The sequence below is a fragment of the Anabrus simplex genome, chromosome 4, assembly GCF_040414725.1.
Source record: "Anabrus simplex isolate iqAnaSimp1 chromosome 4, ASM4041472v1, whole genome shotgun sequence".
In the NCBI taxonomy this organism is placed as follows: Eukaryota; Metazoa; Arthropoda; class Insecta; order Orthoptera; family Tettigoniidae; genus Anabrus; species Anabrus simplex.
Window position 1 is genome coordinate 104,539,336 of NC_090268.1, and position 23,083 is coordinate 104,562,418.

Sequence of the window (23,083 nt, forward strand, 5' to 3'; positions counted from 1 at the left end):
CTGTCCTTTTGCATAGAGTTGTAAAGTCTGCTATTTTCATTTCGATATGAATAGCACTGGAATCCTCTCTGTCAAAGGAAATAATATATGTAAAATGCCACTTTCTATTGTAGGCATTTACATTGGTTGTACAGCATAGTTTAGAGATTCAGCTGTGAGTTTCTGCCTGCAATTGTTTTACTCATGCACCAAATTTTTTTAGCTCATTGATGTGGATGTTTAGGGTGGTGCATCAAATGATTTGTCATATGTTTCTTACAGGATATAATTTATCAGTCACACAAGACATCCAGTTGCACATGCCAACAGCAGTGGCATTAGAATACAGAAAAACAAATGAGCAAACAAATGATATGTAATTCACAATACCATTTCTATGGAACATGGCCGACAAGGTAAGACTTATGAAGCAGCAGCGATCAACAGTTGTGTTAGTCTTTCGTGAAACAAAATGCAGTTTTGTGACTCAGAGACATTTTCAACAACAGTTTAATACACGATGGGTCTCTTGCAACAAAACCATTCACAAGCTGCATGGAAAGAAACAATATTGGAACCAAAGCAATCACATCCGTAGCCTGTTTGTTTGCTGAAGAATATGGAAGCAGTAGTATGAGTTGCTGCAAAGAGGAGCCCCAGTCAAGGCCCTGGAATTAACTACACAAATTTAAACAGCACATACAGGTTTTTGACTCTGCAAATAACCTCAGCCTTCGTGGGTGGGGTTAACTTCCAGTAAGTAACCAGTGGAATCTGATCCCTACAAAGCGCATTCCCAGGTGGCGGATGAGGGGCCCCTACAGTACGTAGGGCTGATTGAAATATCCAATACAACCTGCGGACCAACAGGTAGCCCAATTCCTGGGGGCTTTAAAATACTGTGACACCCTCTCTCCATGGGGCATAAATATGAAGGGCCCTTGCCCTGGATTATGGGTGAAGACCACAACAGCATCTACAGTGGAGAAGATGGACTTCGGTATGGTGGAGATGGCAGAAGGGGCAAACCCATAGCATCTGTACTCCAGAGGAGCGGCTACAAAAGGCATCTGATTCCCTGTTAGGGGAGGAACAATTTGAACCTGGCAGAAGGTAATAAAATGCCTTTGGGAGTGGCGAACCCACCGTACAAACAGCTTATAGAATTAATGCGAGTGAATCAAAAACTCGGAAAATGCTAGGGCGCCCCCTGAAGTGATGCGCAGTTCCTGGTGCTCTGGGGGGACTGTGAAAAGTGGGCTACCAGACATCACCAGAACCGGTATCATCAATGTCATGACTTTGAATGGCAAGGTAAAAGAACTGATAGAGTATGGTATATGGAGAAGAAAGACATAGCGATAATGGGAATGAGTGAGACAAAATGGAAGGGGAAAGGTCAAAAAGTGGAGGAAAGATGGCAACAAATAGTGTTAGTGTTATATTGAGAGAAGATCTAACGCAATATGTGGACAAAATTGACCAGATCACTGACAGGATAATTAAAGTTAGACTTGGACTTGAGAGTGGAATCAAAGATTTCATACAGGTTTTGCACCCCAATCAGGGAATGCAGATTAATGTTTAGAAGAGTTTCTAGAAGAACTGGAAAGTTGTATTGAAGACAAAAAGGTTATAATTATGGGAGTGCACATGTTGGAACAGACAGACAGGGCAAAGAAGAGATAATTAGCCCCTATAGTTATCAAAACCAAGATGAAGAAGGAGATTTGGTAATAGATTTTTGTAGAAGGAATGGATTAATTGTTGGCAATATTGGCAATATGTGGTTTAGAAAGAAAAAAAAAGAAAAAAAAAACTAGATATGGTTGGGGAAATAGAGAAAGACAATGATTGATCTTATTCTGGTGGAGAAGGGAGAAGGAGAAATGTAGACAACTGGAAGATGTGACAGCAATGCCAAGAGTAGATTCCGAAGGAGACCATAAAGTGGTGGTGGTCAAATGAGGTAAAATAATGAAGTTAATAGAAAAAAGGGAAAGAAAAGTAAATGGATGGAAATTAAAAGAGAAAGAAATAAGGGAAAAGTTTCAAGAGGATGACGTGAACAGTGTGGAAGTGGAATGGACATGTTTCAGAAATGGTTTTGTAAAGTGTGCAGTAAACACCTGTGGAAGACTATCAGGGAGGAAAAAGGAAATGGAGACTCCTTGGTGGGACAGCAGGGTAAAGGAAGCAGTTAATGAGAAACAAATGGCTTGGAGGATGTGGATAGGCAGCAATATTACAGAGAATTGGCAGAAATATAAAGAATCCAAAAAGGTATGTAAGAAAATAGTACAAAAAGAGAAACTGAAGAGCTGGGAAAGTTCCAGAGAACCTTTACTCTAAATGGCAAACTACAGCATGTGCAAAATGCCTGTGATCACTATACATGTGACCTACATTACTATGACCATGTTACACCTTCTTACGATGAGCTTGGTTGGCTAAAACTTATACAACACCCTAATATTCATGATTTATCAAATATTCTCTTCACATTCACCTCCCAACTTGTACTGTCAGATTCATCACCTGTCAGCCAATCAAAATTTTGGAAAATGGTCAAAAACTGATACCCTCTTATCGAAACCGCCCCACAAGGTACACAAACTCATATTTTATTTCTTCAGCACGGCGGAGGAATACACTACCTGTCTCTGTCAGAGGGGCCTCATCTGCTGGTTTCAGGCAACTTTGTCTCCAATATCTACTAGGTAATAGATGAAGTTGTTGTTGTTTGTATGTTATGTTAATATTATATATTAGCCTTTATTCAAGATGTACACTATATACGAACAAACTGTTATTATTAAGGATAATTATTAAGAATTTTTTGTCATCATTATCATCATCTTCATTTATTTCTACTGAGCTCGACAGCTGCAGTTGCTTAAGTGCAGCCAGTATCCAGTATTCGGGAGATAGTGGGTTCGAACCCCACTGTCGGCAGCCGTGAAGATGGTTTTACGTGGTTTCCCATTTTCACACCAAGCAAATGCTGAAGCTGTACCTTAATTAAGGCCATGGACGCTTCCTCCCCACTCTTAGCCCTTTCCTGTCCCATTGTCGCCGTAAGACATATCTGTGTCAGTGCAACGTAAAGCAACTAGCAATTTAAAAAAATAGTATTTATTTCTTATTTTTTTATTCTCAAGTTTTATATCATTATACTGCATTGTTTAGTAGCTCTTAAATCGATCACAGGTGTGAATGAAATGTATGCCACAGGAAGAGTATTTACATACTGTAGGCTGTTATGACTACCAGTAAAGGAAAGTTAGGTGAGTTGTAATTTGACTACAAACCTTGAAATGTAGGAATATAATCTTTGTAGTGGAGAGGAAAGGTCATTTAGAGACAGATTAACATACTGTGTAGTAATCGTTTTATTTCTTTGTACTTCAAGTGAGGTTCTGTTTGCTAGAAATGTCCATGAAGCGGTTGTAACAACAACCATATTTAGGATAGTACATAGCAAACTTAGATAGGATTGTCAAAGGATCATGATGGTGATGATGATGATGGGGATAACGATAATAATATTATTTCTCTCCCATTTTCACCACACTCGCTAGGGTTGGGGGGTCAAATTCCACTGTCAGCAGCCCAGAAGATGGTTACAGAGGTATAACGTATGGACTCACCTGCAGGAACCAAACTTGGGTACCCTCAAAAAAATTGTATAAAACCTATCAGTAACACATACAAATTTAACTACAGCGGATACTTTAATGCAATCCATATCCATTTAATATATACAAAGGACTCACTATAAGAGTACAAAACTAATTAATTTATTAATAGATTTTATTTTGGAAGTTAAATATTTTGTGTGGACTGAAATGTAATGTAAATAAATACATGTTTCTATCTTTTATCTTTAAATTTTTAAAACTTGTCTTTACTCACATTTGTTTCTAAAGAAACTGAACCATGCAGTGCACTTTCTGGGATTGACAATTTCAGTTATTACAATTATTTAAGAAAATACTAGGTTAACAACAGATAAGAAATCTGCCACCTGGGCGACTGTCCTAAATGCAGATCAGTGGTGATTGATTGATTGATTGATTGATTGATTGATTGATTGATTGATTGATTGATTGATTGATTGATTGATTGATTATGACACATTTGATGCTGAGGAGGCTGAGTTCACAGTCTGTCTTGGGTCATAATAATTTGTAGGTAGTTCTTTATTAATTTCATTTTCAAGAATGATTATTTCACAGAAGAAACAGCAACAGGAATAATTAAGTCGAGAATATGATATTTTGGAACCAATGTTCACTCTTGAGTAATAACTTGGCACAGATATTTGTGAGAGGGCCTGTTGCTTGTGCTATGAGAGACAGCTGTCTTAGGTTTGACACAATAACAATCATTTGCAGGCAGATGCAACCATCTGACAAATACTCTACTTTCATACAGTAAAAACAAACTTTTTCAGCTCATTCTACAAACTCATCATGATGTCACCTTTCTCGTGCACAGTGGCATTCGCATGAAGTTATTAATCATTTACTTTTTCTGGGCAAAATCTGTGGGCCTGTTAAGCCTCGGACCTGCCTGGTTTGAGAACCCTGATTTTACACCACTGTGCCTGTGTTACGTTTAATAATTTAAAAAAAAAATTAAAAAAAACCCACACCCTGTTAGTGTCGGAGTTTTATGTCCCAATTTTATGGACAGATACATATCCTGGCGCCAACCCTATGTGTAGGAATGTATTCAACTGAATGGTAGTCTATGTGTGTCTGTAAATTAATTTTGAAATACCAGTATTGATTATATTGTCAAAAAGTGAACTATGGTAATAGGTGTTGTGGATAAAGGAAAGTTGAAAGTGAGGAACCTAGCATAAGTATGTGGAAGCAATGCTCGACTCAGCTAAGTGTTCCATGGTCGCCATTACATGCCCGCAGAGATAAGACATTGTAACAAACCCCTTGAGAATGCCAGGCGAAGTTTCTGGTGAAAATTTGGAAGCCGTCATCCCAATTTGACCACAGCTTATAATCCCGGAAAATAATTTCTGCTATATTTGTGGAGACATTGGATGTGGAAACCTAAGCAAACTAGGCAACCATCCTCTATATAACACACACACACGCGCGCACACGCGCGCGCGCACACACACACACACACACACACACACACACACACACGGTTCCAACACTGTGAAAAATGAAGGTATCAACCAAAGAAAGGCAAGGTCCATGAGGGCGTGAAAATGAAAGACACGCCAGCCCTCGAATGCTCTAATACCATTGGGGTAGAAGAAGAACAAGAGTGGACCAAGAGAGGTCAGATAGGATAGATGATAGTGGGAAGCCTGGCACAAGTAAGTGGAAGCAATGTCAGGACTTAACTAAGGGCCCCATGGTTACCAACCCACGCTCCCAAGTTAAGAGCCCTTGAGGCCCCTTTTAGTCACCTTTCTTATTACATGCAGGGGATACCGTAGGTGTTATTCTACCGCTCTCACGCACAGGGGAAACAGTGGCTTGAGACTGAGCACTGAAAGGTATAATTAACACTCAATAATGACAATCAACTTTTACGGTTTTAGAAGACGCTGAGATGTTGGAATTCTTTCCTATAGATGTTACATGTCAATAAACCTACAAACTCGAGTCCGGCTCCATGGCTAAATGGTTAGCGTGCTGGCCTTTGGTCACAGGGGTCCCGGGATCGATTCCTGGCAGGGTCGGGAATTTTAACCATCATTTGTTAATTTCGCTGGCTCGGGGGCTGGGTATATGTGTTGTCTTCATCATCATTTCATCCTCATCACGACACGCAGGTCGCCTATGGGAGTCAAATCAAAAAGACCGCACATGGCGAGACGAACATGTCCTCGGACACTAAAAGCCATACGCTATTTCATTTACGGACTCGAGACACGAGGCACCTTCAAATGCCACCAGGCTGAGCTGGGATCGAACCTGCCTACTTGGGCTCAAAAGGCGAGCACTTCTACAGTCTGAGCTATTCAGCTCGGAAATTTTTTATGATGTTTTGTCTATTTGTTGATAACAACCGTTGTTTTATTGTGAACGATTACGATAGATAACTCAACTGGCGAGAATAAATTCTGGTTATGAAAAACGTTTGCTGTCCATTCTGTTAAGATATAATGTATCTGGAAATAATTGATCCTTCTTTTATGTAAATTCACATTTAAATACGGCTTCTTCGGACTAATACACTGGTAATTAGTGGCGAATGTTTAAAGGTTCGATCTCTTTTAAGTACAATGGAAATAAATCTGTCATCGTAGCCGGGAGAGAATTAGTGCAAATTTGGTGGGCACATGTCAGAACTACCTATCAAGAGGGCAGTGAATATATTTACCAACAGATGGCATGCTCCTCACTGTCAATAATTTTTCATTGGTTATTTGCCCTGCCTTGCAAGTCAAAACCTTAGCAGCCATCATGGCGAATCCAAGGAAATTCAGTGAGAAGATTGCGTTACACACACAAAGGCAGGCAGAAGAAACAGCTGCCTTCGAACAGATCATGCTAGAAGTGTCGCATGCAACCAGTAGGGTATGTAGCACCCCCAGTAATAATTGCCTCTGCATTTGGCGTCATACCCAAATTTTCGTCCTAACATAAACAAGTCACTTTACTGTATGGATGAAGTTGTTTTTTTTTACTGTACCTTCGGCGGAAATGTTATATCGGATGTCAGTGTAATGTTTCGATATAAAGTTTCTTCGTATGAGGTTAATTTCCGATATATTTCCCCTATATTTGCAGCTAACGAACTCGTTACGAAGGTGGAGAGTTACGAAGAATTTACTGCTCTGCATTACATGCCCATCTACATGACACCTGTAACTTGCGAATTTATTTATGCTAGATACTGATGAGGACTTAGAAAGTTGTTTTCATATCATTGTCCGTAAGAATTGATGGTAGATCTGCAATATTAGTACCTGTCTCTGATGGAAAAATACCTTCTTGTCATATTATTTTGCAATCTACAATTCTGTAAATAGCCCGGAATGTTTTCAAGTAATGCATGCTAAGTTCATCATACCTATGGGATGTGCAATCTCGACGAAGTTATAATCGTGCTTGACAGCGCCACTTAATGTCATGATATAAGTATCTGAGTTTTTGAGTATTTACTGGTTGTGTAATAGAGTACTCCTTTATCACTTGTATGATGCACTGTATGTATGACAGGTTTATTTTATTTTGCGTATTACTGTCAAGAATGAAGGAAAATGTAATAGATGTTTAAAATATTTGCTAGAATCACTTACCTGTCAAATTTTTAAAAATAATTACGTGAGGAGGAAATAACGGGGAGTGCTTTGCATGTTGCTCATTGCTTGACAGCAAAGGTATAATTTACTTTTAGACAGCAAATGTTATCTTTCTTGAATAAATGGAGTTTACTACGTTGAATGACATTGGCACATTAACGGTTTTTTTCTGCTGATAGCAAATAATGAAACGTGTCCTTCTGACTGTGGTGCTTCAAATTGAATGATACAATTTTTTGAGCCTGTATCTCTATTTTCTTAATAATAGTTATCTTCTGAAGGTTGTACATAAGAACGGGGACAATATTTGGACGGAAGTTGCAGAACCTGACAAGTTAGTTGTGAAGAAATGAATGCTATATGGATTAATTTGGAAGTGAATTAAGTTATTGGATTTTTGCTATGTCACTTGACTTCAAAGCTAACTGCATGAGTTTTAGGCGAGTTTCCAAATACTGTATATTGAAAGTAGATACAACTCCAACAATGGGTGCCAGTTCAGAGTTGTGATAAATGCTAGGTAACACAGTCATCAAAACAATGACAGAGAATTCATATGGAGAATCAAATTATTTACCTTTTATCACTAACCTACAATAGGCTACATAAGTTATGTGAGGTGAAGCAAGGTAGGCTACAAGGGGTTAGATTTTGCTTTGGTGTATTTGTTCAGTAATTTACTACCATTGGTCTGTTTATAACGTACTGGCTCGGCAAAGTGAGGCTTACAAGAGACTAGACTTTATTCAGGGGTTTTTATGTGTTAAATTATCATCATTCATTCAGTCAAAGAGGTTAGACTTTTGTTCGGCTGCATGTGTTTATAAAGTTAAATATTATCATTGGTTGAGTTGAGCAGCTTCCGTGAATGTCACTGGCAACCACTTTTTAAGAGTTTTACCTAAATCCATTATGTCAGTATATGAATAGGGTAGTATCAAAGACGGGCATGTCACATTTCAATTTTTTTGCAGGAGAGGCGAAAAACCGGTTGAGGGATTTCTGGGTGAGAAACAGTATTGGAATTATTTCTTGAGGTGTGTTAGACCTTCAGGATTGGACTAAAGCATCTGGTTTTAATGATACACTTGATACTTACGTAAAAAACACTTTTAAAAAGTGTACTTGTCCAGTTTTCCTACCAATATTTGTACTTGGTCGGTTCTGAAACTAAGTGCCTTCCATCTTGATTTTACCGGGCGAGTTGGCCGTGCGCGTAGAGGCGCGCGGCTGTGAGCTTGCATCCGGGAGATAGTAGGTTCGAATCCCACTATTGGTAGCCCTGAAAATGGTTTTCCGTGGTTTCCCATTTTCACACCAGGCAAATGCTGGGGCTGCACCTTAATTAAGGCCACGGCCGCTTCCTTCCAACTCCTAGGCCTTTCCTATCCCATCGTCGCCATAAGACCTATCTGTGTCGGCGCGACGTAAAGCCTCTAGAAAAAAAAAAAAATCTTGATTTTCATACTCTCCGTTTCTGAAAAAACTTTATTAATTCAGCTTCAGAAACGGACTGTTGAGGAACAGAATTAGGAGATAGGGAAAGAAAATATCATTTACAAAACATATTTAGGTTTGAATATACTCTATAGTACTCGAAAACACTCAATGCAAAGGCATTTGACTAGTAAAATTGTTTATCATAAAAATAAAAGAATAAGCTGTGAATATAGTAAAAATTGAAAAGTACAAAATTAAACAGGGACGAACTTTAAAACAAACTCTGGAAAAACATCTAGCATCCTAGCATCTTGAGGGGCTACTATACAAACATCACTTTCCAAGCACTTTCTGTTACAAAAAGGATTTTCTTTACAAAAACATGTAAATATCACAGCCAAGAGGTGAAACGTTGTCGCTCTGATTCGCTGGTGTCAGACTTGGCCACTTTGATTCACACGCACACTGTTTTGATCCCAATGTCCAGTTATAAGCTCAGTTTTAAGGTACTTCCCTCCATTTTTGAAACAAACATGTTTCATATTTTAATTCAGCACGAAAATTCATACAAGAATCTACCAAAACATCACTTTCGAAAAAGAAATGGACACGTCCGACTTTGATACTACCGTACTCTTATGCTCCTTCCAGTGCTAACCTATGGGCTGGCACTCATCTAGGAGCATCTTACAATATCTGACATGTGGGCTGTTGAAAATGTTAGTGCTAGGTTCTATAAAACTAAGCAAGTGGCCACTCAGTTTGGGTCACGTAGTTATCAACTTGTATTCAGTCGAACCCCTCTGTTGGCAGCCCTAAAGATGGGTTTTTGTGGTTTCCTTTTCCCACACGAAGCAAATTCTGGGACTGTATCTTCGTTAAGGCCATGGTCTCTTCCTTCCCATTCCTAGCCCTTCCCTATCCTATCTCCGCAAAGCAAATTGAAAAAAAAAAAAAACCATAACTTACAGTGTTCTCCCCAGAAATGTTTGTCAGCCGGATGGCAGGAATGAGTAGCCGGATGGGGAATGCTACGTAAAACTTCAATATGAAAAGAAATTTCAGTTCATTTTCCTCAGGGCGTTAACAATGATATCAGACAGGTAAACAATAACTGTAAAATTGAACTATTTTAATGTTACACTGACTGACAGAGCAAATGCAACACCAAGAAGGAGTGGTTCGAAAGGGATGAAAGTTGGGGAAAAAACAGACGGCACGGACGAATAATTGATGTTTATTTCAAACCGATATGCAGGTTACACAATGCGCACGGCATCGACTCAGTAGGATGTAGGACCACCGCGAGCGGCGATGCACGCAGAAACACGTCGAGGTACAGAGTCAATAAGAGTGCGGATGGTGTCCTGTGGGATGGTTCTCCATTCTCTGTCAACCATTTGCCACAGTTGGTCGTCCGTACGAGGCTGGGGCAGAGTTTGCAAACGGCGTCCAATGAGATCCCACACGTGTTCGATTGGTGAGAGATCCGGAGAGTACGCTGGCCACGGAAGCATCTGTACACCTCGTAGAGCCTGTTGGGAGATGCGAGCAGTGTGTGGGCGGGCATTATCCTGCTGAAACAGAGCATTGGGCAGCCCCTGAAGGTACGGGAGTGCCACCGGCCGCAGCACATGCTGCACGTAGCTGTGGGCATTTAACTTGCCTTGAATACGCACTAGAGGTGATGTGGAATCATACGCAATAGCGCCCCAAACCATGATGCCGCGTTATCTAGCGGTAGGGCGCTCCACAGTTACTGCCGGATTTGACCTTTCTCCACGCCGACGCTACACTCGTCTGCGGTGACTATCACTGACAGAAAAGAAGCGTGACTCATCGGAGAACACGACGTTCCGCCATTCCCTCATCCAAGTCGCTCTAGCCCGGCACCATGCCAGGCGTGCACGTCTATGCTGTGGAGTCAATGGTAGTCTTCTGAGCGGACGCCGGGATTGCAGGCCTCCTACATCCAATCGACGGGAAATTGTTCTGGTCGATATTGGAACAGCCAGGGTGTCTTGCACATGCTGAAGAATGGCGGTTGACGTGGCGTGCGGGGCTGCCACCGCTTGGCGGCGGATGCGCCGATCCTCGCGTGCTGACGTCACTCGGGCTGCGCCTGGACCCCTCGCACGTGCCACATGTCCCTGTGCCAACCATCTTCGCCACAGGCGCTGCACCGTGGACACATCCCTATGGGTATCGGCTGCGATTTGACGAAGCGATCAACCTGCCCTTCTCAGCCCGATCACCATACCCCTCGTAAAGTCGTCTGTCTGCTGGAAATGCCTCCGTTGACAGCGGCCTGGCATTCTTAGCTATACATGTGTCCTGTGGCACACGACAACACGTTCTACAATGACTGTCGGCTGAGAAATCACGGTACGAAGTGGGCCATTCGCCAGCGCCGTGTCCCATTTATCGTTCGCTACGTGCGCAGCACAGCGGCGCATTTCACATCATGAGCATACCTCAGTGACGTCAGTCTACCCTGCAATTGGCATAAAGTTCTGACCACTCCTTCTTGGTGTTGCATTTGCTCTGTCAGTCAGTGTATTATCACGAACAAGATATGACATTTTGAACTTCTAGTGTTCTATTGCTCCTTCCAAATCATGTAACAGTGGACTTAGGCCTACCGCTCAGTTGCTGTGGACACTTGGAGTGCCATACGGGTTTGTGACGTCATGCGGAATAGAGGGCTCGCATGCAATTCCACGCCAATCCAGACCCCCGCTCGCGATTATGAAGTGGTCAAGCTATAAACATTTGATCAGCTCGCAGTTGCAATCAACAGTATTCTGTAAGAAGGAAGTCAGCTCCCAGACGAAACTATCTTTACATCGGTCTGTTTTCAGACCAACTTTGCTTTACGGGAGCAAAAGCTGGGTGGACTCTGGATATCTTATTCATAAGTTAGAAGTAACAGACATGAAAGTAGCAAGAACGATTGGTGGTACAAACAGGTGGGAACAGTGGCAGGAGGGTACTCGGAATGAGGAGATAAAGGCTAATTTAGGAATGAACTTGATGGTTGAAAATGTATGCATAAACCGGCTTTGGTGGTGGGGTCATGTGAGGCGAATGGAGGAGGATAGGTTACCTAGGAGAATAATGGACTCTGTTATGAAGGGTAAGAGAAGTAGAGGTAGATCAAGACGACGGTGGTTAGACTAGGTTTCTAACGATTTAAAGATAAGAGGTATAGCACTAAATGAGGCCACAACACTAGTTGCAAATCGAGGATGTGGCGACATTTAGTAAATTCACAGAGGCTTGCAGACTGAACGCTGAAAGACATAACAGTCTATAATGATAATGTATGTATGTAATTAATGCAATTATGCTAATAATAATAATAATAATAATAATAATAATAATAATAATAATTTATCATTTAAATTAACAGTTTTACAGTATTTAAATGTGAATTTGGAGCAGCCAATGACTCAAATATGTACCTATTAATATTTTGTATTTAGCACATATCTAGGTTATATTAGCCGGGCGGTCTCTAAAAGCGGCAGGGCGGTGCGCCCGTTAGTAAGGTCCTAGGGAAAACACTGCCTTAAAAGAATGCATGAAATCTCCAAGATGTCACTCTCAGGACTTGCACACAAACTAGCTTCGGGGACATTCCTATTAGAAGATCTGAAAATGAGATGGCAGCTCCCATGTACAAGGCAGGAAAGTGAACTCCTTCAGGCGAGACTATGGAAATGAGCAGATATCAATTCAGACATTTACTTGACAGATGCCATGCTAAATCAAAATTGGATTGGACGAAATAATGACACAAGAAGTGTCTTAAACAGTTTGGCACCGGGCGAGTTGGCCGTGCGCGTAGAGGCGCACGCCTGTGAGCTTGCATCCGGGAGATAGTAGGTTCGAATCCTATTATCGGCAGCCCTGAAGATGGTTTTCCGTGGTTTCCCATTTTCACACCACCTTAATTTAGGCCACGGCCGCTTCCTTGCAACTCCTAGGCCTTTCCTATCCCATCGTCGCCATAAGACCTATCTGTGTCGGTGCGACGTAAAGCCCCTAGCAAAAAACAAAAAACAAAACAGGTTGGCAGTACACTGCTTTCAAAATAAATTATACGTTTGGTCAGGTTATCGTGAGTTCTGCATACGTTTGTGTATGCAAACGTGAGAGATGTAAAAGCCCATGTACGTATTACCACTTTAGCAAATGTACCAAGAGAATAAAGAGTCTCTGCAGCTCAGGTGGCAGTGCACTGGTCTTTCACCGCTGAGTTCCCTAGTTCAAATCCTGGTCACTCCATGAGATTTTTGCTGGACAAAGTGGAGGCGGGACAGGTTTTTCTCCGGGTACTCTGGTTTTCCCCGTCATATTTCATTACAGCAACACACTCCAATATAATATACATCATTTCATTTCAGCTGTTATTTCAAATTCCCTTTAGGAATCGATTTTGTAACATCTGATGGTCTAGCAAGCATCAATTTTTGAAAAAGAGACAGTCTCTCATAGTGCATTGGCACTGCCAGTGGCTCTAAGTAGCCTATGCAGTGGCTTCCATGGTCTGCACTAGCTTTGCGTCTTCATAGGTGTGCTAGTTACCTACCAACTCATAAGCCCAAATTGGCACACTGGTGTAAAACTCTGGCAACAGGAATGAGTTACCTGGAAAATTTATTATGTCCAATAATGGACCAATTATATTGGTATTACCGTATTCGTTTCATCTATAAATGCTTACAGTATAGTTTCATCTGTCAGTCATTAATCATTACCCCAGAGGAGTGCTACAGGCTTCAGCAGCCAGCACGCTTCCTATCCTTGCCGCTAGATGGGGTCTTCATTCCATTCCTGACCCATTCGAATGACTGGAAACAGGCTGTGGATTTTCATTTTTACCAAGAGAAAAGAATCTCTGTTGGAATACTTAAAACTTTAATGCACATTTATGCACTGTTTACTAATACAGTAACAATCTCAACATCCTATTGAAATACGAATTTAGAAGATACTTGCTCTACAAAATTATGTAAATACCACATTTCAATACAATGAAATATCATTAAAAATTTCCAATAAAAATACTACTCTTGTTCAGAGCCCTGACCTAATATATTTACATACAACTTGAATGTTTCATATTTCATACTGTGCTAATGTGTTAGACCAGTGGATGAGAAAAGTTCTTTTAAGTCTTTTCTGGTGAGGTTTTGGTCTTCTGTTATAGTGTAGGAGCTGAAGTGGACTGCAAGTGGCTAGTACATTTTCTCCGGCTATTAAGTTCAAATGTAGAACAGGGTTGTGATAATCGAGTGGGGTTGTCCCTGACTTCTCATCAAGGCAGTTATGATTTGAATCCTGGTCAGTGCTCATGGAATGTTTGAAATTAAACTTCAGTTCCCTATTGTTTGTATTTCACGCAAGTCACTATGATCACAATATCACCAGTTGCGTTGAACTGCATCTTGCTCTAAGCAAGTTCTGTTAAGTGTGTACATTGTAAAAATCATCATAATCACTGTCCTGTAAAACTATTCAGCTATGTTTAATGGAAATTAAAATTGGAAAAGAAAACAAACGTAACATATCCAAAGCGATTACCTTATAATTCTTATATTTTCATTGAGGAATTTGTTGCCTCGTTTTATGATGTTTGTGCATGATAGGGGTTAGTTTCGAAGTTGACATCCGTGACTGCATCCTGATTTGGATTTAATTGTTCATAATCAAGAATCTTGAGAAGTCTTGATGTATCAATTCTATATACCTGGCCTGTTAACATAGAGTTTGTTTGCATCTGACATTATTCAGCCCTGAACCAAGACACAGTCACCTCCATTATGTTCTCTTACAATGATATTTGGACTGAATCTACTTTTCCATTGTCACTGAACATAAGCACACTGGATATCACATCATTGATGAACTTGTACTTTCCTGTAAAGAGTGTTTGGCCTCCCTCCCCAGTTTCCTGGCCCTGTTTAATATTCTTTGCATGGCATCAGTTAGGGGTGCATTGTGGGCAATTGGGATGCATATCGTCATCCTCTGGGCAGAAGAGCCATTTGATCTAAGTATTAGTATTCAGGAAGTCTGGAATATTGTCATATCCTTAATATGATTATATGCTGTACTTTTCGGTTTTCAAAGCTCACCTTGACAGCCTGTGCTTCGAGGATTGAAAGGATGATGATAAAGTGCAGACATTAATGCTGCATGGTTCAAGACTATTTTTATTTATTAATACAACTTCCCTCATGAGGAGGCTGCCACAAGGACACAGTATATCAACTACACAGTATTTTGTCTTCTAAGTTTGCTAATATGCCGGATAGAAATACCCATCACAAGGCTCAGGAATAAGTTTGAAACGAATTTGGAATGTGGCATGATGTATGGTTCTTCAAGTTTTATTTAGATAGTTGCAGAGTATGGTTACTGAACCTCGTATTGCGGCGATAGTGATATCGTGAAGTCGTGTCCGATTGAGACTGAGAGAATCCCATACCTGTACAAGAAATTTAGGGATTGTGCCTCGAGCTCCGCTCATAAGTCCATGGACGGAAATATTGTCTAGGTGATATAAGTTCTTATAGTAGTTCACGGTAGACTGGTAAATTGACTTCTTCTTGGCGTCCACCTCTTTGGCCTGGCCAACGTGCGACTCTAAGCGTATTGTGGGATCTAAGATTAGTCCTTGCTTGCTAGCTGATTGAAAGGCTATCATGTTAATAAGCCTGTTACTCCCACGAGTAGCTAGGCCAGAAACCTGCACTGTGAAACCGTGATCCCTCAGCAAGGTCGCAATCATGTGTTGAATTGTATGATGGCGGAAATTTCTCAATACCTCCCTTATAATGGGTAGAATGTGGTTTGTTTTGAGAAATAATGGGATTCATAAATTTTAAAATACGGTAGATAGTTTTCAAGATTGTTTCTAATTTAATATTCTTTTAGACCAATTTGTTGTTACGAACGAATGATTTTGACTTGATATATTCGTTACAGCTACTCACTGTTACGTCCATGGACTTATGAGCGGAGCTCGAGGCACAATCCCTAAATTTCTTGTACAGGTATGGGATTCTCTCGGCAATGATGTAATAGGAAAGGCCTATGAGTGGGAAGGAAGCGGCCGTGACCTTCATTAATGTACAGCCCCAGCTTTTGCCTGGTGTGAAAATGGGGAAACCACAGAAAACTTCAGGGCTGCCGGCAGTGGGGTTCAGACCCACTATCTCTCGGATGCAAGCTCACATCCGCGTGCCCCTAACTGCACGGCCAACTCGCCCAGTAATGTTAAGTTTGTTGTTGTATTTGGAGTAGGAAGCAAGTTCTGAAAGATACAGAAAAAGAAAAAGGGCTCAGATTTTTTGATGACATTTTTTTAGATGATGATGATAATAACGTATGGCGTCTGGAGAGGCCTGGTGCAGGTCTTTTTCCAGTAGACTGCTTAAGGCGACTGCGTGTCTTCAAGGATGGGTCCCTACCTAAGGTGATTTCTAATGTTGAAGACATCACAAACATCCAACCCCCGAGCCAGACGAATTAACCATTTAAGGTTAAAAATCTCCAACCCAGCCAGAAGTATAACCCGGGACCCCTTGGACCAAAGGCCAGCATGCTAACTATTCAGCCATTGAGCTGGACATTCTTTTAGATGAACAGTTGTTACAAAATGGTCGTTATTATGGTACAATTTGATTGGTCAATTCCTTGTTTTATTTTATTTCATAGATGTGGCTAGTTTGTGCGATAGTTTGAGCTTTCCCCATGATCCCCTTTTTTTTTTTTTTTTTTGAAAAGTGACATGAATACAAAATTATTGGTCATAACCCAGTTTTCTAGATCTTACAATAGTGGTGTTAGTATTTTGATTGGTAGCAACTTTTACCTCAGCAGGTATGCTGTCAATGCCTGGGAGATTTTCTATTAACTGCTTACTTCAGTAGCCATGTAACTTCTTCAAGTATATTAATTTCAATTTCAGTTGGTTCATTCTCTTCTGGTTGATCCATTGCATTGGTATTTGCATACAGATCTTCCATCATCACTAGTGTAAGATATAGTTTGACCGGTGGAGTTCTTTGTGGTTTCCATCAAAGACAGTGGCTGCCTTTGAGGTGTGAAGTGGGCATGGCCTTTTTTTTACCTGGCTGAAGAGTTCTCTAATGTGGCTGTGTGTACTTGCCTCCTTCAGTTTTCACAGCAAGTATTCCAATAGCACTCATTGCGTCTCCTTGTTTCCCATTGAAATTGTGCATTTAGCCACTGGAATTGATTTCCAGACTCTTTTAACTTACACTTCAGGTTGCTGATTTTAATGATAGCCAGGGGGCTTTCTTGGCCACTTTCCTATTTGGTGTATCCCTTGCATTTTCAATGGAGATCCTTTTGATTTCCTCCCAGAGGTCAACAGGTTCTCACCACTCTCAACATCGAGCAATGCAAAGTGGTTCTTTACTGAAACAGTGTAAATAGATATAGTTGCATTAGTTTTCAATCTGATTGTTCTGGTGATCTCCCGATGCTACTGACTCCAAGTTTGACTTTCACAACAAGGAGTTGATGTTCAAAGCCTTCGGCTCCTTGGTTGAATGGTCAGCGTAGCAGCCTCCTGTTGATAGGACCCTGGGCTCAATTCCTGGTTTTCTTGGGAATTTTAACTTCGTATCGTTTATTCCTGTGGCTCGGGAGCTAGGTGTTTGTGTTCATCGCAGTACAAATTAGCCGATAGGACTTCTTTCTCTCGAGAAAATCCCTCGATGTTTAAAGAGATGAGCACAAGTAGTCTTGAAGAAGACCGATCTTTGTGCAGTCCTTTTGGATAGAGACCGGTTGTGAAAGGATCAGCTGATGTCAGCATATTTTGTTGCATCAGGTACACCTGATTGCTATTCATTTCTTGTACGTCTATAATTGCAATCTTCGTGGAAGTTTCTTTCATGGTCCTTTCACAATCAACGATACTGCAAGGGATGCCTAAAACCAATGCCAGTGCAGAAACTGTACCCGATTGTTGGAATAGCCCCACCCAGCATCCGGAGGGCCACTGCTGCAGATGCCGTGAAAACAAAGCAGGAGAATGACCGTTGACATCCACTCCCTGGTCACCAAGCTGCAAGGTTTTGCCTCAGATCCCGCAAGAGCTTCCTTGCTAAGACTCTGCCGCTGGAGGGGGAACACTAGACGACTCGTCTTAACAGATGGAGGAGCTCACTGCCACAGACATGTCACCAAAGGAAGAACTAGCTCCTGGTGCCGACCTATCTCACCCTGTACGGAGGCCCCTCAACCACTTAAGAGTGGGTGTCCCTTGATGCAAGACCAACCTGAAGAAATGGCGGGTCCTTCCGGCAAACGCAGACACCTCATGTGAATGTGGTGCTGAACAAGACCCAAACCACCTACTTATCTGTCCCCTCCTGGACAACCCATGCACATCACAAGATGTTTTTGGAAATGCTGACTGGTCATGGAAATTAATGAATGATTGCAGCACACATCTTCATCTGTGCGCAACACATCCCAATACTAACCACTGCAGAAACATGCAATAGTGATTACATCTCTTCACGTAGGGTTGGGCATCATGAAGGGCATCTGGCCATAAAACTGTGTAATAAATAAATAAATAAATAAATAATAAAAGGAAGAGTGTATGTGTGTGCAATATCAAGCCAAATCCATGGCATGCAGAGACCTGAAATTTTTTACATATGTGGACAGAGCAGTTCACTGATCATGCATGACTGTTTCAAAGAGCAATTCCTGCTCCAAGAAATGAAGCTATCATAGTCATCAACAAGCAACTTTTACAAGAATTACCTGGTGTTTTACACATTTGCAAGTCTATCGACACAACATGGAATGCAGATGATGCTGACATCTACATGACAGACTTTTGAACAATTTGGAGTCACCTGGAATACTCTCAAACATCTTGGAGCAGATGATTGTGGCATCGATCATCCTTCTAAGGAATATGAATCCTCCTTCCGTCTGCAATGGAACATGACTCTCAGTCAAGAAACTTATGCTGAATGTTTTTGAAGCGACCATCATGACTGGACATGCTGCAGGCGAAGTAGTGTTCGTTCCTTGGATTCAAATCATCCTTTGGATATACTGTTTCAATTTAGACATTTGCTGTTGCCCGTTTGTTTCTCTATGTGCATCAACAAGGCTCAAGGACAGACACTTAAACACCCACGGTATCCCCTGCCTGTTGTAAGAGGTGACTGAAAGGAGCCTCAGGGGCTTAACTAGGGAGCGTGAGTTGGCGACCATAGGGCCCTTAGCTGAGTCTTGGCATTGCTTCCACTCACTTGTCAGGCTTCTCACTTTCATTTCTCCTTTCCGACCTCCCGGGTCAACTCTTATTCTTTTCCGACCCCGAAGGTATTAGGTATTGAGGCCTAGAGATTCTTTTATTTTCCTGCCCTTTGTCACCTTTGTCCTTCTTTAGCCAATACCTTCATTTTTCAAAGTGTCGGGCGCCTTCAATTTTCTTCTCTCTGATTAGTGTTAATAGAGGATGGTTGCCTAATTGTACTTCCTCTTAAAACAATAATCACCACCACCACAATTGCTTAAAGTTGTAGGACTCGGTCTTTGAAAACTGTGCTTTTTCTATGGTCAACTGTACGTGGGATATTCAAGAGTTGGAAAGGTGAACATACTGTGCATCTTAGCTCGAAATGGAAGGACGCTTAATACAGTTTATCCATAAGCTCTGTAAGGAAAAATGAGTTTATTTTAATATTATTTGTACTATCCACTAACCCAGTATCTTAAGCATTGAAAGTAACAGTATAATTAAAAATAAAATAATGTAATTCATGCTATTTATGTAAAAATGGTGTTTGTTAATAAATGTTTTTATTTTGCTTTTAAATAAATGGTTTAAAAACATCTAATGGTTGAATTAATAAATGCGGTCGAATCTGTGGGTACATGCTAGTTTACAAATACACGCACACATCCCGACTCCAAGAAATTGGGCACAAAAAAAAAAAGATGATTAGGGCTCGGATGTTTAAGACCTAAAAATAGCCCAAATAAGCAAGCAAATATGACCTCAAAAGTGACGAAATATGACGTAAAAATTACAAAATATGACCCAAAAGTGATTAATCTAAGTATGGCCATTTTAAAATAAGTTATAAATCGAAACGTCAATTCCTTTGATACATACTTGTTAACTAAATTCTTTATTCTTACTTTCATATTAATTTTCGGAATATACACGTTTAGCAGTTATTCACAGTGTACTGTCCTTGATTCACTTATCAAACATTCGTGAATACATACCTAGAAAGTACTAAGTTCGCTAAGATTATAGATCACACAGCATTTTAAAAGTCAAAATATGTTCGTACCCTTCATTGGTGGTTTGAAATACGAAGAAAACTAGAAATCAATCTATTTTAAAACGTTTAAGCCCAGATTACATTAATATTGCTCAAATGCGTTAAAGTTTAAATTCAGCACCACGAAACGAATTAAGATGTCTTTCGATACATTATGGTAGGGCGACTCGGCATATAGTGCAAATTCGTATAACTTTTTCATCCTTCTCCACGGGTGGTATTGAAGTGTATGGCAAGATTCATCTTCAAAGCATCAGGCGCAAAAGATCTCCGATTATCACATAACACATTCTTTAAGAAGGGAAGCTCCTTTCTACGTCACAAGACGCTGTTGGTGCATATTTAAATAATATTAAATCACTGCTGTCGAGTATGCACTCATCTTGAAATGCACTGGTACATTCTCCTCTAAGAACATCATTTATCTTGCACACACAGCGAAAACTGTCACTTTGATTAAGCAAATTTTAAAGTTTCCATATTACACTGACACCAACTATTCCATGTGATTGTTGTGCTGAAAGTTCAACACTTCTCACAATTTCAATACTTGCATGTATTTCTAAGCTAGCAGCTTCTAAGCGAGTAATTGCACTCAATATAATTCTAAAGTTCGACTTAATATATGTCCGACTTGCTGACAAACTGTAGGAAAACAATTCCTGCGCAATCTTGATAGAAGAGACAGAGCATTCCATTTGTATTGACTACAGATTTGATATGGGAAAGGAGTTTTGTAAATACTAGTTCTCATTCGGAAAGTTGACGATGACTTTGCACAGTTACAGTTGTCGCCAAACCGCCAAAATATGACGTTTCTACGAAAATAGCTCAAAATATGACCTTATGACAAAAAATAGCCAAAATATGCATTTATATGACAAATAAAAATCACTTAATTGTGACTATAATCACCTGATTTGTACCAAAATCCAACCAGCCAAGAAAATAGAGATAAAGAAAAATTATGACTTTTCCTAAACATCCGAGCACTAATGATGTAGCTAGTGTTTGGTTGTAATTTCCATTTTACTAATTCTTTTGATTTTGTGGTAGGCTATATATAACTACCTCTGGTGGTAGATTTACTAATATGGAAGATGATTGATTCCTTTACATAAGCCTACAGTAATTCTGTGTTTTAAACTTTGATTTTTTGTATTGAATGGACTCTGAAGTAGCTTATATACTTTTTTGAGGTGCCTCCAGACTTTAGTTTTCAAGAGAAGACGACGTAAATAAATTAAGATAAACTTAAAAGACATTGATTACATATGTGACTCAAGAAAAGGTTATACAGGACTAGGAAAACAAGATGTGGCGAGAAATATTTGTTTTCGATTTCAGACCTATGTGTTAGCCTGATACTTAAACTTCTTCACAGTTGTATCAACAGTGCTGTCAATGCACTGGAAAGTCTCCAAAGAGTTCCTCCAATACAAGTTATGCACACGAACAGATTGGGTAAAATCTGCCTAGCAAAGTTAAAACTTCAATAAATACTCAATTTCCACCACAGTTCCACTTCTGTATTTCAAGAAAATGATCATTATATGTGACGCTCTCCAGGAAATCATACCTTACGGCGGAAAATCACATTTTTTGTTTATTTTATATTTTGGTAGTAGATAAATTTGCTATCATTTTTGTGAAAACCAGAAGTCTCTAGCTTAAAAACTGATCACTTTATGTAACTTCGAAGATAAGACAGAATTTATTGAATTTTGAGAAAATCAATTTGAAAATAGGGTATCGTACTACAATAATGTATTAAGGAGTTAAGGAAATCTGATTGTTTTACTGCAAAAAGGAATATCAGCTTTGTTGTTGTTTGTCCAACCCTTGTCCCGTTTCCCTACGGGGTCGGGTATGAGGTGAGATGAATTTGTCGTGGCGGTTTTTTTATGACCGGATGCCCTTCCTGACGTCAACCTCATCAGAGGAGTTAATGAGAGATGAAATGAATGACGTGATATATGATAGTAGGGAGAGGGTGAAACCCGGTGCCGGCACATAGCCTACTCCTGTCGAATAGCACCAAGGGGTCTGCTCAAGGCTTAACGTCCCCATCCGACGGACGAATCACCATCAACAGCGTCATATGCCCTCACTCCATATGAGCACTGCGGAGAGGTTTGGAATTTAATCCAGACTTTTGGCACGCAATCTAGTGATTAGAAATTGTATACCACCACCTCCCCTACCCTGCCGGCCAACATTCTGATGGTGAAAATTTTTTCGACCAACGGGACTCGAACCGGCTAACCTCGGTGTTAGACCGTTTAGACTTCAGCGCCTTAACGATCATGGCCACCAGGCGGGCTTGAATATCAGCTTTGTGTATTGAAATAATTTTCATATATATTTAGAAGTTTTATTCTCTGGAAATTAAAAATGTGAACATGTCCAAAATTTGAAAAATTGAAAAAGGAAGTCTTGCTCATATACACAGGAGTTCTGTCTTAAGATGTACAAACAAAATAAGGAAACAGTTATAATAATAATAATAATAATAATAATAATAATAATAATAATAATGTTCTGAAGCTACACACTGGATTTACATTACTAATCTATCTTGTATCCTGTAGTAACAAAAGTGAATATCTGGCCCTGCGGTGTAGGGGGCAACGTGTCCGCCTGTCACCCGGTGGCCCTAGGTTCGATTCCCGGCCAGGTCAGGGGTTTTTAATTGTAATGATTAACATCCCTGGCCTGGGGACTGGGTGTTTGTGACGTCCTTAATCTTCCTTTCCTCACACACAACATTCCACACTACCGCCATTCCAATTACACGCAGGTTCATACAATATGGTGCCAGTAGGGGCAAAAGATCCACATCGGTTGACGCCCCAAACAAATAGCATTTTAACATTTAAAAACAAAAAAAGAAAAGTGAATTGTTGCTCATTTTTCTGGAATGTTCTCAATCACGTATGTCTTTTCCTTTTGTGCACACAATGTGTCTCGCTCCTTGGCCCAGGCTCAGGGGCGCTGCATGTCACCTGGCCGT

At 40.4% G+C, this 23,083-nt stretch overlaps 1 protein-coding gene across 2 annotated transcripts in view; it reads left to right on the forward strand.

Annotated features, from left to right (window-relative positions):
- The first annotated feature begins 6,398 nt into the window (after positions 1-6,398).
- The window catches only part of LOC136871664 (CREB-regulated transcription coactivator 1), a 473,088-nt gene continuing 456,403 nt past the window's right edge, over positions 6,399-23,083 (forward strand). Inside the window, exon 1 of one of the 2 annotated variants that reach the window (XM_067145158.2) lies at positions 6,399-6,539. In XM_067145158.2, coding sequence (XP_067001259.2) covers positions 6,426-6,539 — 114 coding nt within the window. In that variant the 5' untranslated portion in view covers positions 6,399-6,425. The remainder of the gene's footprint in view (positions 6,540-23,083) is intronic. The other variant, XM_067145157.2, reaches the window with a different exon arrangement.